The sequence below is a fragment of the Topomyia yanbarensis genome, chromosome 2 (genome assembly GCF_030247195.1).
Source record: "Topomyia yanbarensis strain Yona2022 chromosome 2, ASM3024719v1, whole genome shotgun sequence".
Taxonomy (NCBI): domain Eukaryota; kingdom Metazoa; phylum Arthropoda; class Insecta; order Diptera; family Culicidae; genus Topomyia; species Topomyia yanbarensis.
In genome coordinates this window covers 213,606,224-213,622,093 of record NC_080671.1, presented here as the reverse complement: position 1 = coordinate 213,622,093, position 15,870 = coordinate 213,606,224, and the positions used below count along the sequence as shown (strand labels likewise).

General features: G+C 46.0%; 1 protein-coding gene across 1 annotated transcript; it reads left to right on the top strand.

Moving 5' to 3' along the window:
- Positions 1-916: 916 nt before the first annotated feature.
- Positions 917-8,562, top strand: LOC131680039 (uncharacterized). The gene is made up of 4 exons (XM_058960771.1): positions 917-1,404; positions 1,472-5,873; positions 6,002-8,313; positions 8,381-8,562. Exons 2-3 carry the CDS (start codon positions 1,688-1,690, stop codon positions 8,086-8,088), a joined length of 6,273 nt encoding a protein of 2,090 aa, XP_058816754.1. The 5' UTR covers positions 917-1,404; positions 1,472-1,687; the 3' UTR covers positions 8,089-8,313; positions 8,381-8,562.
- The last annotated feature ends 7,308 nt before the right edge of the window (positions 8,563-15,870 follow it).

Here is a 15,870-nt window from a genome sequence, read left to right as displayed (position 1 = left end):
TGCTGATAGAATAATTTTGACGGTTAATCCTCCTAGAAGTAATTATAGACAAGAATTACTCTTCAACCAAATTTGGGTCAAGACTTAATGTCTCCAGCAAAGTTTTCGAAAGTGCTATTTCAAACAACTTTGTCAAAGACATAAATATCCCACATATTCAGAGTATCGAAATATAGTAGTAGAAAACCTTTACAACAAGCTATTCTGAAATTACTGTATTTGATAAATCTCTTCTGCGGTAATTAAATAATAAATTCACATTGCGTTCAAGGTGCCTTTGAAGCTTACAAAAAAAATAAGGGAACTGGATATAAAACAAATAATTCCCAGATATTAAAAGGACTCAAAAACACAAAGAGTGATTCCATTTTCAGGGGCTAGCATCAATTCGGCGTAAGCTTAGTCCGCCCACCAAGTTAGTGTCGGATTCTGATGAGATGAAGTCGAAACGCAAGTTTCAGTTCCATCCATCCATAATTTAGTTATAGGTTTTGTGTTCTCAACTCGCAATGATTGTTTCAAACAATTTTATCCGTAGCGCAGAAAAAAAAAGTTTTCACCTAAATTTTTCTTCACTAAGAAGAAATATAGCAGGCCCAGTCCATTTAAATCCCTATATGTTGAATTCATGTAGCCTTCATATTTTCAACAAAATTGTTTGAAATGACATTATCAAAAACTTTGCTGAAGGCACCATGTCTCTTAATATTTTTGAAAAATTAATTCACCATAATTACTTCTATGAGAGTTAATCACTAAAATTTCTATATCAAAGCAGGCGCTGTTTTATATTGATAACTTCCCGAAGTTGTCAAACCTTCAAAGTCAAGGATTATTATATTAGGTGATCTTGAACGTTGAAATTTTTTAGATCATTTATCCCACTTTAAAAGATCGCAATTTTTGACTTCATTGACATATTATACAAGAAAATAATCTATAGAGGTTTGAAAACTGTTCCATGTTGATCCTTCTTGTTTGTAGACTGGAATGACATCTGTTAGACTACTTATGTTTTTGAGTTTTCAATAATTTATCAAACTCATATTAAATTTTAGCATTTTTTCAAAAAAATTGCGATTTTCATCAAAACCCCCTGTCAACGCAGAAACCGTCGAGCTGGCAACACTGCCTGACAAAGGCAACGCGTCAGAATCAAAGCAACGCGGCGGCAGTTAAGCGTCGCGTCAATGTGTGACAGACGTCATTTGATGACAGCGGAGATACATCACCGAACTGTCAACGACTAGACCACGTTTCATTTGGCAGTTCTTTTACTCATCGAAGCTCAGTGTGAACGGCAGCAGATAGAAAGTGAAATTAAAAGCAAAAGTTTAAAAGAGAAGTACAGTAAGGTATAAGTGAAAGTAGAGTGAAAACAGGAAAGATTTGAAAGGCGGTAAGGTATAATATAATAGAAGCATCCTAGAAAACCTGGAAGGAAACAAATTTATAATTAACATGTTTTTAGACAGTATTATTTGGCAAAGAGCCACGACTGGCAGCAAGGGCGAATAAAAGGGTACAGCCCACCAAATTGTAAGAACAGTTAAATTTAATCACGATTGTAACGCCAACTAACATAATTTTATTAACTTATAGTTGAAGCTAAATACAACTTTTACGCTACAAAACGGCCTTTTCCCTTCGCCCTACAACCTCGACAATCTTCAAAATTTGAGGTAAGATGGCCGAACAGACGCCAATTGGAGATACAACGGAGTTGGAACAAGAGGAATCCAATTGTGTGGCCTGCCAACGTCCGGATAGTGCGGACAATATGGTCCAGTGTGACCAATGCGACGGATGGCGGCACTATACATGCGCCGGGGTGGATGCGAGTGTGATGAACCGGTCATGGGTGTGCGGTGATTGCACCTCCATGCAAGAGGATGCCATTTCATTGAAGAGCGGTTCCAGTCGTGCCAGTGCAGCGTCGGCGCTTTCCGTCTGTATGAGCCAACTGGTGGAAAGGCAGCAGCTAGAACGAAAACGTGCGGAAATAGAGCTGCAACGCCGCCATCTTGATGAGCAACAAAAACTCATCGACAAAGTGCTGGAAGGGGAAGAAAATGGCAGCCATCGCAGTGGAGTTTCAGCGCGCAGTGCTACCAATGAAGCGGCTTCACCTACTTCAAGTAAGCGTCTTTCTACTCCACTTCCCCCCGGTGCCCCACTAGCATCATCTGTTCGTCGTTCGGTACCGGCGCCGGGTACACCCAGATCGGTAGCGCCACCGATGGTAACCATTCCCCTAGCAGTGTTGAAGCCGTCTGCGTCTCAGTCACCACAGGGAACGAAATCTGAGGATGCATTGTTGGAACTCAGGAACCGAGTGGAGCAATGCGAAAGGCGAGCAAAACCGACACACGAACAGCTATCAGCACTACAAGCACAGTTGGAACTGTGCCGCAACCTACTTGAGGGATTTCAATCCAGTGCGGAAATGTGCGAACGAGTCGGACAACCGGAAGCAAGCAGTACAGTGACGGAGCAGCTACCAAAGCCAGCGGCAAACCAGCCGCGCATGGAGAAGCAGACTGTCCCGGAGGACGAACGAATTCGGTCTAAAAATGGTTCCGAAGCTGAAGCAGTAGGTGGAATCGACCCAATGAATCGTCGCTGGCCTGTGAGGGAACCGGTAAGCCATACTAGTTTGGCAGCGGTAAGTCAAACAATCGCAGCAACGGAAAGCAATCCAAGCTATATGGAACCCCCAGGTAAGCGTCAAGCCTTGAGTAATTATTCAATAAATGCAAACGAATACACCTCTCAATATTGCCCCACGACCAATATGTATGAAATTTCCCGTGAACAGTCGCGAAATTTCGCGCATCCGGGAAATAGTAAAATGCCTCCTGAAGTTCCCCGCGAGCAGCAGCAAGTTTTTCACGCGCGCCCGGGTGTAACACAAATACTAACTCTGCCCAAGAGTCAATATAAGAATAAAACCGATGAACGAATGCGTGATTCCCCCACATACCCGGTTGAATTCAATAAATTTCCCCTGCCCCCTCGTCTGTCAGAAAATGTGTATCAAGACCAAGTGATTCCCCCTCGAGCTCCAGGAGGTCCAACGCAGCAGCAGCTAGCAGCACGGCAGTCCCTGGCTAAGGAACTTCCCCGATTCTCTGGAGACCCAGCGGATTGGCCGATCTTTATTTCAAGCTATCGATACACAACAGAAGCCTGCGGCTTTTCGGATGGTGAGAACATGCTTCGCCTGCAACGATGTTTGTCTGGTTCTGCGCTTGAAACAGTACGTAGTCGGCTGGTGTTACCAGCAGCGGTTCCCCAAGTGATCGAGACACTTCGTATGCGATTTGGACGTCCTGAGTTGCTGATCAACGCTCTGCTACGCAAGGTGCGAGACATCCCAGCACCACGGTCCGACAGATTGGAAGGTCTCATCGATTTCGGGATGGCGGTGCAAGCGTTATGCGACCACATCGAAGCGGCGAACGAACGCGCTCATTTATCGAATCCTTCACTACTACAGGAACTCGTTGCGAAGCTTCCCGCAGATCAAAGGATGATGTGGGCAGGATATAAGCGTAGTTTTCAAGTCGTCGATTTAAAAACCTTCGGCGATTACATGACGTCGGTGGTGCAGGACGCGTCGAGCGTAGTAACCTTCGAACCTGAGTCCAGAAGGAACAACCCACGCGATCGTCCAAAGAACAAAGCGTTCGTGAACACTCACGCGATGGAAGGAGCAGTCAGTTCTGTACGATCAATAAATGTGCCAACCGGCGCAGCGAAACAGTTTGACTGCGCACACTGTAGCAAAACTGGTCATCGAGTGCGCGAGTGTATTGCATTTAAAGCGTTGCACGTCGACGACCGCTGGAGAAGAGTCCGAGCTTTAGGTCTTTGTCAGAATTGTCTATTCAGCCATGGACGCAGGGCGTGTCGGATTCGTAGTAGTTGTGACATCGAGGGTTGTCAGTTCCGCCATCATCCACTGCTTCACTCTCTACGTGGGCCTCCAAAGGCTCCAGCATCGAATGCATTAGTGGCGGAGAATCACACCCACCGTCTTCTGACTTCGTCGACGCTGTTTCGGATAATTCCCGTGATCCTACATGGAAGCGACGTCTCGATTGATACCTTTGCATTCTTGGACGAGGGATCAGATCTGACACTAATGGAACATGATCTGGCTGTATCGTTGGGTTTGAAAGGTAGCCCTCAGCCTTTGTGTCTACGCTGGACGGGAAACACTTCCCGCATGGAAAAGGAATCGCAACGCATCACTTTCGAGATCGCAGGTGAAGGACAGCACAAACGGCACAAGATAGTGAACGCAAGAACGGTTCAATGTCTCAATCTGCCGAGTCAGAGTTTCCAGGTGGAAGAAGCAGCGACAAAACACGCGCACCTTAGGGGGATTCCGGTTAGCAGCTACCATAACGCAAAGCCTAAGATCCTCATAGGAATCGACAACCTACGACTTGCGCTACCACTTAAAGTAAGAGAGGGCGATGGTACCGGTCCTATAGCTGCGAGAACCAGATTGGGCTGGTGTGTCTACGGCCCGCGAGAAAGCGGTGACACAGAAGCTTATAATTTCCACGTAAGCAGATGCGATTGCGACGAAGAACTTCACGATACGGTGAAGCAGTTTTTTGCCATCGAAGAAGCAGGCGTGCGCCCGTCAAACATTCCAATGTCTAAGGAAGAACAACGAGCGCTAACTATCCTGGAAACTACAACCCGACGAGTAGAGAACCGTTTCGAAACGGGTTTGTTGTGGAAAGAAGACAATGTAGAATTCCCGAACAGCTACACGATGGCGGTACGTCGTCTAGAATGTCTCGAACGCAGAATGGATCGCGATCCGCTGCTAAAAGAGAACCTCCATCGACAGATGTGCGAATACGAGGCAAAGGGTTACGCGCACAGGGCTACGAAAGCGGAGATAGATGCAGCGGACCCAAGAAGGGTATGGTACCTCCCGGTGGGAGCGGTAATAAACCCTAAGAAACCAGGAAAGGTCCGAGTTATTTGGGATGCAGCCGCCAAAGTCGATGGAGTCTCACTTAACAGCGCTCTTCTCAAAGGTCCGGATCAACTCTCGTCACTTCCAGCCGTGCTATTCCGCTTTCGACAGTATGGGGTGGCGGTCAGCTCGGATATTCAGGAAATGTTCCACCAAATCCGTATCCGAGAGGCAGATAAGAATTCCCAGCGCTTCTTGTGGCGCGCTTGTCCATCGGAGAAACCTACGATCTACTTGATGGATGTCGCTACCTTCGGGAGCACCTGTTCGCCAGCTTCGGCACAATTCGTCAAAAATCGGAACGCAGTACAGCACGCTGAACTGTTTCCTGAGGCATCGAAAGCGATCGTCCACGATCACTACGTTGACGATTACCTGTCGAGTTTCGGATCCGCAGAAGAGGCAACAAAGGTAGCAAACGACGTGCGATACATTCACGGCCAAGGAGGCTTCAAATTGCACAACTGGCGGTCAAATAGCAGCACGGTCCTCGAGCAACTGGGCGAAGTACCAGATGGAACTGAGAAGCAACTGAACCTGATCGACGGGTCGACAACCGAGAGAGTGCTCGGTATGCTTTGGAGCCCATCATCCGATGAACTGAGTTTCTCTACTCAAATGAGCGACGAGGTACAAACACTGATTCGCATGGTAACCCGACCGACGAAGAGGCAGATTCTACGTTGCGTCATGACGTTGTTTGATCCACTGGGGTTACTCTCGCCGTTTATCATCCACGGAAAGGTCTTGATCCAGGACCTGTGGCGCGAAGGCACGGATTGGGACGAACAAGTAGGCGATTTAGTCTATGCGAAGTGGCAGAGGTGGATCGAGATGATCAACCATATCGCAGAGATCCGAATTCCCAGATGTTACTTCCCCAACGCCACGAGAAGGACCTACCTCAGGGCTGAAATGCATGTGTTTGTCGACGCAAGCGAAGTAGCCTATTCGTGCGCTATCTACTTACGCACCTTCAACGAACACGGTAAACCACAGTGCAGCTTAGTAGCGGCAAAATCAAAGGTCGCCCCCTGAAACCGTGGTCTATTCCCAGGCTGGAACTGCAGGCGTGTGTACTGGGCGTACGGTGGTCAAAATTTGTCAAGGAAAACCTCGACGTCCCGGTTTCCAAAACGGTTTTCTGGACCGATTCCAGAACGGCGCTATCCTGGATTAATGCCGACCCTCGAAACTATCGACAGTTCGTGTCCTGTAGAGTAGGTGAGATACTTGAGCATACTTCGGTAAGTGACTGGAGATGGGTGCCTTCCAAATCCAATCCAGCGGACGAAGCAACGAAATGGGGTAGTGGACCGTACTTCAACCACGACAGCAAGTGGTTCCAAGGACCGCATTTCCTGAATCTCCTGGAAGCAGATTGGACCTGTCGCAAAGAACCGGTGATGGTTACCGTGGAAGAAATGCGTGTATCGACACTACATCACAGTTCGTTTGAACCAACGATCGATTTCGACCGATTCTCTTCCTGGGACAGGTTGCAACGTGCGACCGCATACGTTCTCCGTTTTCTGCACAATGTATCGAAGAAACAGCCGCGATATAGTGGACAGCTGCAACAGTCGGAGCTGAAGGCTGCTGAAGAAGTCATCTTCAAGTTGGTGCAACGTGAACAATACCGGGACGAAGTTGCAGCGCTGTCAAACAAAGCGCCCAATGAGACCGGTCAAGAAGTCATCGGGAAAAACAGTTGCATCTACCAAATGATGCCGAAGCTGGACGAGAAGGGTTTGCTACGTGAACAGGGTCGAATCGCGGCAGTTAAGAACGTCGCCTACAACGTGCGCCATCCCGTGATTCTACCGAGAAGGCATCGCGTCACGGAACTTCTGGTGCATCGATTCCACCGCAACTTTCGCCATGGCAATGCTGAAACGGTCGTTAACGAAGTTCGACAATTGTACGCTATCCCGAGGCTTCGATTGGTGGTCAAGAAAGTGGGCAGAGAATGCCCGTCCTGCAAAATACGGCGAACCAGACCAATGATCCCTCCAATGGCACCACTGCCATCTGCCCGCTTAGCCCATCACGAGCGAGCTTTCACCTACACAGGGGTGGATTATTTCGGACCATTGCTGGTGAAGTTGGGGCGATCCAATGTAAAGCGATGGGTCGCACTGTTCACCTGCCTAACGATTCGTGCCGTACACCTAGAAATCGCCTACACACTATCAACAGAGTCCTGTATTTCGTGCGTCCGCCGATTCGTTGGACGGCGCGGGCCACCTGCCGAGTTTTTCAGCGACAACGGAACGAATTTCCAAGGAGCCGATCGAGTACTGCAGCACCAGATAAGCCAGGGACTGTCCGCAACGTTTACCAGTGCAAACACGAAGTGGAACTTCATACCACCAGGAGCGCCACACATGGGCGGAGCGTGGGAACGCCTAGTACAGTCCGTTAAAGCTGCAATGAAAGAAGCGTATTCCGAGGGGAAGCTTGACGACGAGGGGTTGCAGACGTTGGTCGTGGAGGCTGAAAGTATCGTAAACTCAAGGCCTCTGACGTATCTGCCATTGGAGAGCGAGGAGACCGAGGCACTCACCCCGAACCACTTCCTGTTGCTAAGTTCGAACGGAATAAAGCAAACAAACGACAAAGATGCAGGACCGAGACAGTTCAGCGAATCAGTTCGGTGTCGAATCCTGGGGGATTCCTGGGAGCACATCCAGCATCAGTTAAAAGTCTTCTGGGGGCGCTGGTTGCTGGAATATCTGCCCGTGATCCGCCGGCAACCGAAGTGGTTCAGCGAGACACCATCACTGGAACCAGGCGACCTAGTGATGGTCGCTGATCCGACGAGACGGAGTGGATGGGAGCGAGGGCGAATAGTCCGCCTGAAGCAGCATGCGGACGGTAGAAATCGACGAGCGGTCGTGAAGATAGGCGACAAGACTTGTATTCGACCGGTGACGCGGTTGGCTTTGCTCGACGTCAAGAAGAGTGGAGCTCCGGCGGACTCCGGACTACACCCGGGGGAGACTGTCAACGCAGAAACCGTCGAGCTGGCAACACTGCCTGACAAAGGCAACGCGTCAGAATCAAAGCAACGCGGCGGCAGTTAAGCGTCGCGTCAATGTGTGACAGACGTCATTTGATGACAGCGGAGATACATCACCGAACTGTCAACGACTAGACCACGTTTCATTTGGCAGTTCTTTTACTCATCGAAGCTCAGTGTGAACGGCAGCAGATAGAAAGTGAAATTAAAAGCAAAAGTTTAAAAGAGAAGTACAGTAAGGTATAAGTGAAAGTAGAGTGAAAACAGGAAAGATTTGAAAGGCGGTAAGGTATAATATAATAGAAGCATCCTAGAAAACCTGGAAGGAAACAAATTTATAATTAACATGTTTTTAGACAGTATTATTTGGCAAAGAGCCACGACTGGCAGCAAGGGCGAATAAAAGGGTACAGCCCACCAAATTGTAAGAACAGTTAAATTTAATCACGATTGTAACGCCAACTAACATAATTTTATTAACTTATAGTTGAAGCTAAATACAACTTTTACGCTACAAAACGGCCTTTTCCCTTCGCCCTACAACCTCGACACCCCCTCCAAACCAAATTTCTGGCTACGCCACTGGAAAACATATATCCGCAGGAAAATTCGATTTGTTTGCATTTGGCAGTGGGCCTTTTTCAAATGTTTGGCTAGAAATTCCTTACTTCTACAATGAATCATGCACAAGAAAAGTTAAAATGTTAAATTTAACGGAACAATGTATGATGCCGACATCAAATAAAAAATTACAGCTGAGCAACCTTGTTGGGAAAGTGTTAACATTTGGCACTGAACCAAACCAAGTTTCTCATACTATGATCGAATCAACAAAAATTCCAAGACCATGTAAACAATCTCTCTGAAAGTGAGGTTAAACATTATCATGCAATGTTGTCCACCGAGAGGTTCACTTTAGTTTGTTTACATAACCAATGAACTTTGTACCGCGACTCACCACTTCATTTGCCGCGTTGCCAGGAACTCAAGCAAAAATATTCAAAACAGTGTTGCCCAAACACACATTTTGAGTCCCACCATTCTTGCAAAGGTGAAAAAAATACTCAACATTCTTGCATTTTTCAAATTTAAAAAAATCATTAAAAAATCACGATAGCTCCAAATAGTCTCATTTCAACGGCAATATTCTTAAAAATATGTAGTCTTTTGAATAAAAATAAGAAAAAAGGGGGTTAGGTCGGACGAGAAAGGTCTATTCGCCAAAGACGCAAACAAATCCTGGGCTGTAGGTAGAGGGTACGTGTTACCGTGATGAATATATTCGGTACGGGACTTTATTTTTAACGAAATAAAACGGCGTCCATTTGCCAAACTAGTTTTTTATTTCTGCTCTTCCCCTGTTGCCAGATATCAATGTAACATATTCCCCCTTCTGTCAATTTAAATTAATATGATGTATTGTTCAAATGTCAACTTCGAAATCATCAAACCACAATGGACGCTTTATTTCACGCCTTGGTCTACCATGGTTATCGGCCCCGTCGATCTGCTCCGCTGCCACTATTGGTGTACTTGACCCCGCAGCTGGTGAGGATGGAGTACCCCAATCTGTAGTCGACCCATCGCTCGGCTGCTGCTGTTCCAGTTCACCGGACGTCGATAGTTTTTCAAGTGTGCTGAATTTCTCTTGAACCTCTTACCATCCTCGGTTTCGATTATCACACTGTTGCCTTGCTTCTCAATTACTGTTGCAGGTATTGGATTGTAGAGAGGCGCTAGCTTGTTCTGAGGCATCAACACCCGATCGTTTGGCTCGAGACTGGAATCCTTGCAACCATGCGCTAAATCGTATCTTCCCTTGCTCCTGTACCGATAGATCTTATCATGGTCCATTATTTCCTCGTGTTCACCGTTTGTGAAATGTCCAACCTCTGGTATCCAGTCACGCAACCGTCTACCGAAAACTAATTCAGCGGGGGTACGACCAGTAGCTGGATATTGTATGATTGAATAGACATAGTTTGCTTCTTGTAGGTCGTCCTTCCAGTCAGTGCCGTTGACCTCTGCAATTCTTAGAGCTTTTAGAATGGAGCGGTTCTGTCTCTCCACTTCGCCGTTGGCTTGAGGCCAATATGGTGTTGTATGTTTTAGTTGAATTCCAAATTCTGTGCAAAAGTTTTGCATCTTCTGACTAGAGAAGTTTCTTGCGTTGTCTGATATTAAGATGGCGGGAATTCCCATCCTGAGAAAATTTTGCTTCAGTTTTTCGATGATATCCTCTGTCGTTGTCTTCATCACAACTTCGGTAATTCTAAAGCGACTGTATAAATCAATCAGAACCAGAATCGATTCTCCAGATGGAAGCGGTCCTAACATGTCCATCGCTAACGTGTCCCATGGTTGGTTTGGCAATTCCCTTATGCACATCGGCTCCGGACGCGTCACATTACTTACCACTTGGCAATCAAGGCAAGTTTTAACTGATTTTTCTGTATCTTTGTCGATGTGTGGCCACCAGACCTTGGCTCGCAACCGCTGTTTCGTCCTTTCAATGCCAGGATGGCCAATGTGCGCCAGCTTCAATACACGTTGACGCAAACTTATCGGAATGACAATTCTTTCACCTCTCATAATGGTATCACCAACTACCGTAAGCTCATCTTTGAATGGAAGATAAGCCTTCAATTTTTCGCTCCAACGACCGATGTTCAATGCTTCCTTTACCGATGCCAATTCTGTATCATTCAGAGTGTGTTCCAGCAATTCCGGCATGTCGAGTGCAGTAGGTTTCGCAGCATCGCGGACAAGAAGCAGCATTTCTTCCCCATACGTATCGTAGGTGGTGTTTGGGCCTAGGGGTGGCCCTTGGTTTTGGGAAATTTGCAGATTGCTGTTAGTGGCTGGCTATGTTTACACTTGTCCGCAGACAAATAAAACTCTTGGATGGACCACTCAAAACAAACCGCAAACAACTTATGTGGACTGTATTTTGGAAAACCACTTGCAACTGGATGTGATTTATTGGAAGGAAAAACACTTTTTGCACTTCACACTTTACTCTTTGGAATAATACTGACTGCTGCGATGCGCAGAACGCGCGTACTTATATTACACGCCACACGTTCTAGAAACGCGTGGCTCATCCGCGATGCTTGTCGATACCATGTCAAACATCAATTGTTTTTCGTCTCCTTTCCGCATCGGGCGATTGTATCGATGATGCAATACCGCGCGTATCGCTGCTGCTGCTATTGTTGTTGCTACTGCTGTGTGTGAGATGATCGTGCGCGAAAGGAATATTTGGCGTTCATTCGAGAATGTTCTTGCTAGTTGGAGATGTTGCTCGACAATAATGAAATGGTGTGGATAATTTTATTTGGCAGTGATTAGCGCTGAACAGAGGCGCGAACATACTCCCCCGGGCTGGGATGGATTCCCAGAATTATTAGGATGTTCATACTTAGAAAGCCGGTTGTCCTCAATCGGAAGGATTGATGGCTTCGAGCTGGGGTGTCTCAAATATGAATTTCCTATATCTCCAGCGACTACCCATCCGAAATGAGTCTCTCGAAGATCCGGAAGGTCATCAGCCATTTGGAAGAATCCCGATTTTAGCAAACGGAAGAACTTGGATACACCGATGAGCATGTCAACATGGTTGGGCGTATGGAACTGCGGATCCGCCATTTGAAAACCTGCTGGTATCGGCCAATTGGATATATCGATTTTTGTTGTGGGAATCACTTCCGTTACTTTGGAAACGACCAAGCATTCTATCTCCATGCAAAAATTGCTGATTCTGGATCGAACTTCTGCGAGGATGATGTCTTTGGCATACGTTTTTGATTCTCCTATGCCAGTAATAGGGATGCATACTGGTTTTCTTTCCAGACCTAAACGGTTCGCCATTGATTCAGAAATTAGGTTTACCGTGGAACCGTTGTCCAACAAGGCGCGGCAAGGAATAACTCCTCCTTTGCGATCTCGCACATTGACGACGGCCGTAAGAAGCATAGGAGTTTTCTGTAACTGGGAGTGGTTGTGCGAAGATGGCTCATTACCAAATCGTTCACTGCGGGTTGATTCGAATGTTATCGACGAGCTTGTTGGTTGACTTGCAAAACTTCCCTGTGACACTACTTTCTGCAACGGAGTTTCATAGTGCAACATGGTATGGTGTTTCTTTTGGCATTTGAAACATGACTTAGTGGAGTGGCATTGTATCGATCGGTGTCCAACTCGGAGGCAGTTAAAACAAATATTTTTCCTCCTCACCATTGCGAAACGCTGGCTGATCGATAACTTTCTGAATGACGGACACTTGAAGTTAAAATGATTGCACTCACAGAAGTCACACCGAGATCCTTGTTTTGGCTGTGTTGTAGCTGTGTAGGCTCTATGGAATGATGTCTTGGTGGTTTGTGGTACGGGATTGACATGCTGTGGCTTGATGGAAAATTCGTTGCGTTGTGGTTGGTTTTGGCATCGCTCTAGTACGTAGACACGGTGTTTCAGGAAAGCAATGGTTTCGTCGTAGCTGGGCATATCTCCTCTCTTGATTGTGGACTCCCAAAGCATCTTAGTTTCGTCATCTAGCGCTCTAGCCAGTATGTAAATCAGCATCTGCTCTGAAACTCCAGTGAAATCCTGGCCAAGAAATTTGAGGTTCTCCACATGGCTGACAAAAGACTCAACGAGCGTTCGTAATTCATCGTAGCTCCCCTTGGACAACTTCTTCGTGTTAATGAGACCTCCAATGTGTAGATGAACTATGCGTCTTTTATCTTCGAAGCGTTCCTCGAGCAGCTGCCATGCCCGTTCATAGTTTCCATCGCTGATAGTTTTTGCGTCTATTATACCTGCAGCATCTCCGATGAGTGCTTTTTCAAGATGATACAGTTTGATACGGTTGGATTCGTTGGATTGGTCCACCACATCTCAGAACATCATCTTGAATCTCTCCCAGTGCTCATATTTTCCATCGAATGTAGGTATAGCACGTGGGAGTGGCTGTTGGACAATCACCGGCTGCTGATTGACGATGGACTGTGAGGGTGGCGGAATTACTGGTGTCTTGGAAATTTCCTCGAGCCATGTTTCTAGCAAAATGGATACACTGTCGTGAAGATCCTCAAATTGCAGATAGCACTGACTGTGTTCGTTTCGTTTGGCTGCAGGAATACTTTCAATGATTCGCTGATGATTGCTAGTGAACTCGGCGTAGGCTGCTTTTAACTTCTTCACAAATGTTTTTATTTGTGGAAGAGTGAGCTCGGTTTGCTCCACTCTGGCATTCTGCAATATGGATTCAATCCTGACCACTTTTGCTTGCGCCATTTCGCAGAAGTGAATAAGCGCACTGACATCTTCATCATTATCAACATCAGCATTTTTCACTGGGGTTCTTTTGGGCGGCATTTTGGCTGTTTATCACTAATCACTCAGTAATCACACCAGAAGTCACGGTGGCAATAGGAACGATGTAACTAATATCCGGTTCGACGGACCAATGTTTGGGCCTAGGGGTGGCCCTTGGTTTTGGGAAATTTGCAGATTGCTGTTAGTGGCTGGCTATGTTTACACTTGTCCGCAGACAAATAAAACTCTTGGATGGACCACTCAAAACAAACCGCAAACAACTTATGTGGACTGTATTTTGGAAAACCACTTGCAACTGGATGTGATTTATTGGAAGGAAAAACACTTTTTGCACTTCACACTTTACTCTTTGGAATAATACTGACTGCTGCGATGCGCAGAACGCGCGTACTTATATTACACGCCACACGTTCTAGAAACGCGTGGCTCATCCGCGATGCTTGTCGATACCATGTCAAACATCAATTGTTTTTCGTCTCCTTTCCGCATCGGGCGATTGTATCGTTGGATCACTCACGCTCGCGGACGATGATGCAATACCGCGCGTATCGCTGCTGCTGCTATTGTTGTTGCTACTGCTGTGTGTGAGATGATCGTGCGCGAAAGGAATATTTGGCGTTCATTCGAGAATGTTCTTGCTAGTTGGAGATGTTGCTCGACAATAATGAAATGGTGTGGATAATTTTATTTGGCAGTGATTAGCGCTGAACAGAGGCGCGAACAGGTGGTGCACTTCGTAAAGCTCGGCAATCGTGATAATGAATCTGCGATGTTTGCTTTTCCGGAAACGTGGACAATCTTGTACCTGAACGACTGCAGTCTCAATGCCCACCGCTCTATGCGCGAACATTGCTTTGGTTTTGATCCAAATATGACTTTTAGAGGCTCGTGATCGGTGACTAACAAAAATTCCAACCCTCTCAAATATGCTTCCAGTCTCTCTGTAGCCCACACTAGTGCCAGCGCCTCTCGTTCATTTTGAGCGTACGCTTTTTCCGCAGTGGACAAACCTTTACTAATGTAGCATATCACTCGTTTCTTTCCTGCACGTTCCTGCAGCAGTACTGCACCGAGTCCAACTGGACTGGCGTCCGCTATTAAAATTGTTTCGTCATCTGGCGAATAATACCCCAGATTGCGAGGATCGGCCAGTTCTCTTTTAATTCGTTCAAAAGCAGCAGAATGATTCGGTTTCCAGTTGAAACGAACATTGTTGTGTAGCAGCTCTCGAAGTGGTGCGGTTAATGTTGATAAATCAGGAACAAATTTTCCGAGGTAATTGGTTAGCCCTAGAAAGCTTCGCAGCTCCTCAACCGTTGTAGGATTCCGAAAATTTCGAATGGTTTGTACCTTATCGTCGGCTGGACTGATTCCTTCAGCAGTCAGTTGGTGCCCCATAAATTTGACTTGATCCCGTCTATATTCGCACTTGCTTTCATTGATAGTCTATCCATTTTCCTTCAACCGATTCGATTCATGTTCTTTCATAGTAGATCCAAAAATTAAGATATCATCAATAAATACTTTCACTCTGGGAATTCCAGTCAAAATTCGGTCGATTACACTTTGGAAAATTTCCGATGCGCAACACATACCAAAATTCAAGCGCTTGTAACGGAAATAACCATTATGAGTCGCGAAGGTCGTTATTGCTCTGGAGCTTTCTGTCATCTCGACCTGGTGGAATGCTTTGTTGAGGTCAATCTTTGAAAAGATTTTGCAGTTGTTCAGATGCGGAATTATATCGTCGAATATCGGCAACGGATGATGCTGAGGTACGATCGCCCTATTTGCATCCCGCATATCCACACAAAGCCTCACTTCGTCTTTGTTACCTGCCTTCGGTCTAACAACAAGTCTTGAGATCCATGGCGAGTCAAGTGGAGCAGGTTCAATTATGTCTTGGCGCAGCAGTTTTTGTATCTCTTGTTCTACTTTTGATTGAAGTGGTATTGGAATTCTGCATTGCGTATGCTGAATCGGATTTATCTTTGGATCAATTTCGATGGCAACCAATACCCCTTTCACCTTCCCAATCGCCGCTTCATGATGTCGAATAGAACAAATCGACGTGTCGATCTTCAAAATATTCAGTCCAGTTGCTGCCTTGCGTCCCAACAAGTTCGCACCATTTTCCTTGACTACGTATACTTGATCATTGATTAATGTTTCCTTGGTCGATATCGTGGCGGTAAACATACCTTTCACCGTCAAACAATGGTTACCATACACTCAAAAAATAAATCACTTTAATTTTATGTGATTTTTCACTTAAATGAATACTTTTCACCTTTCAACATATATTACGTGATTCCTATAAATCTTATCTGGCAATCCTGTATGGACTATGTGACAAGCATATCCTTCAGATGCAGCGTTTACGTGAATTTCCTGTGTGCAAAAAATCAAACAAGAAAATGGCCGACAACTTGCTTGCTGATTTAGGTCTTCCTCATTCTATGTTGGAAGTTTTTCAACGTAAGCAATATATTTAATTATATGGTAG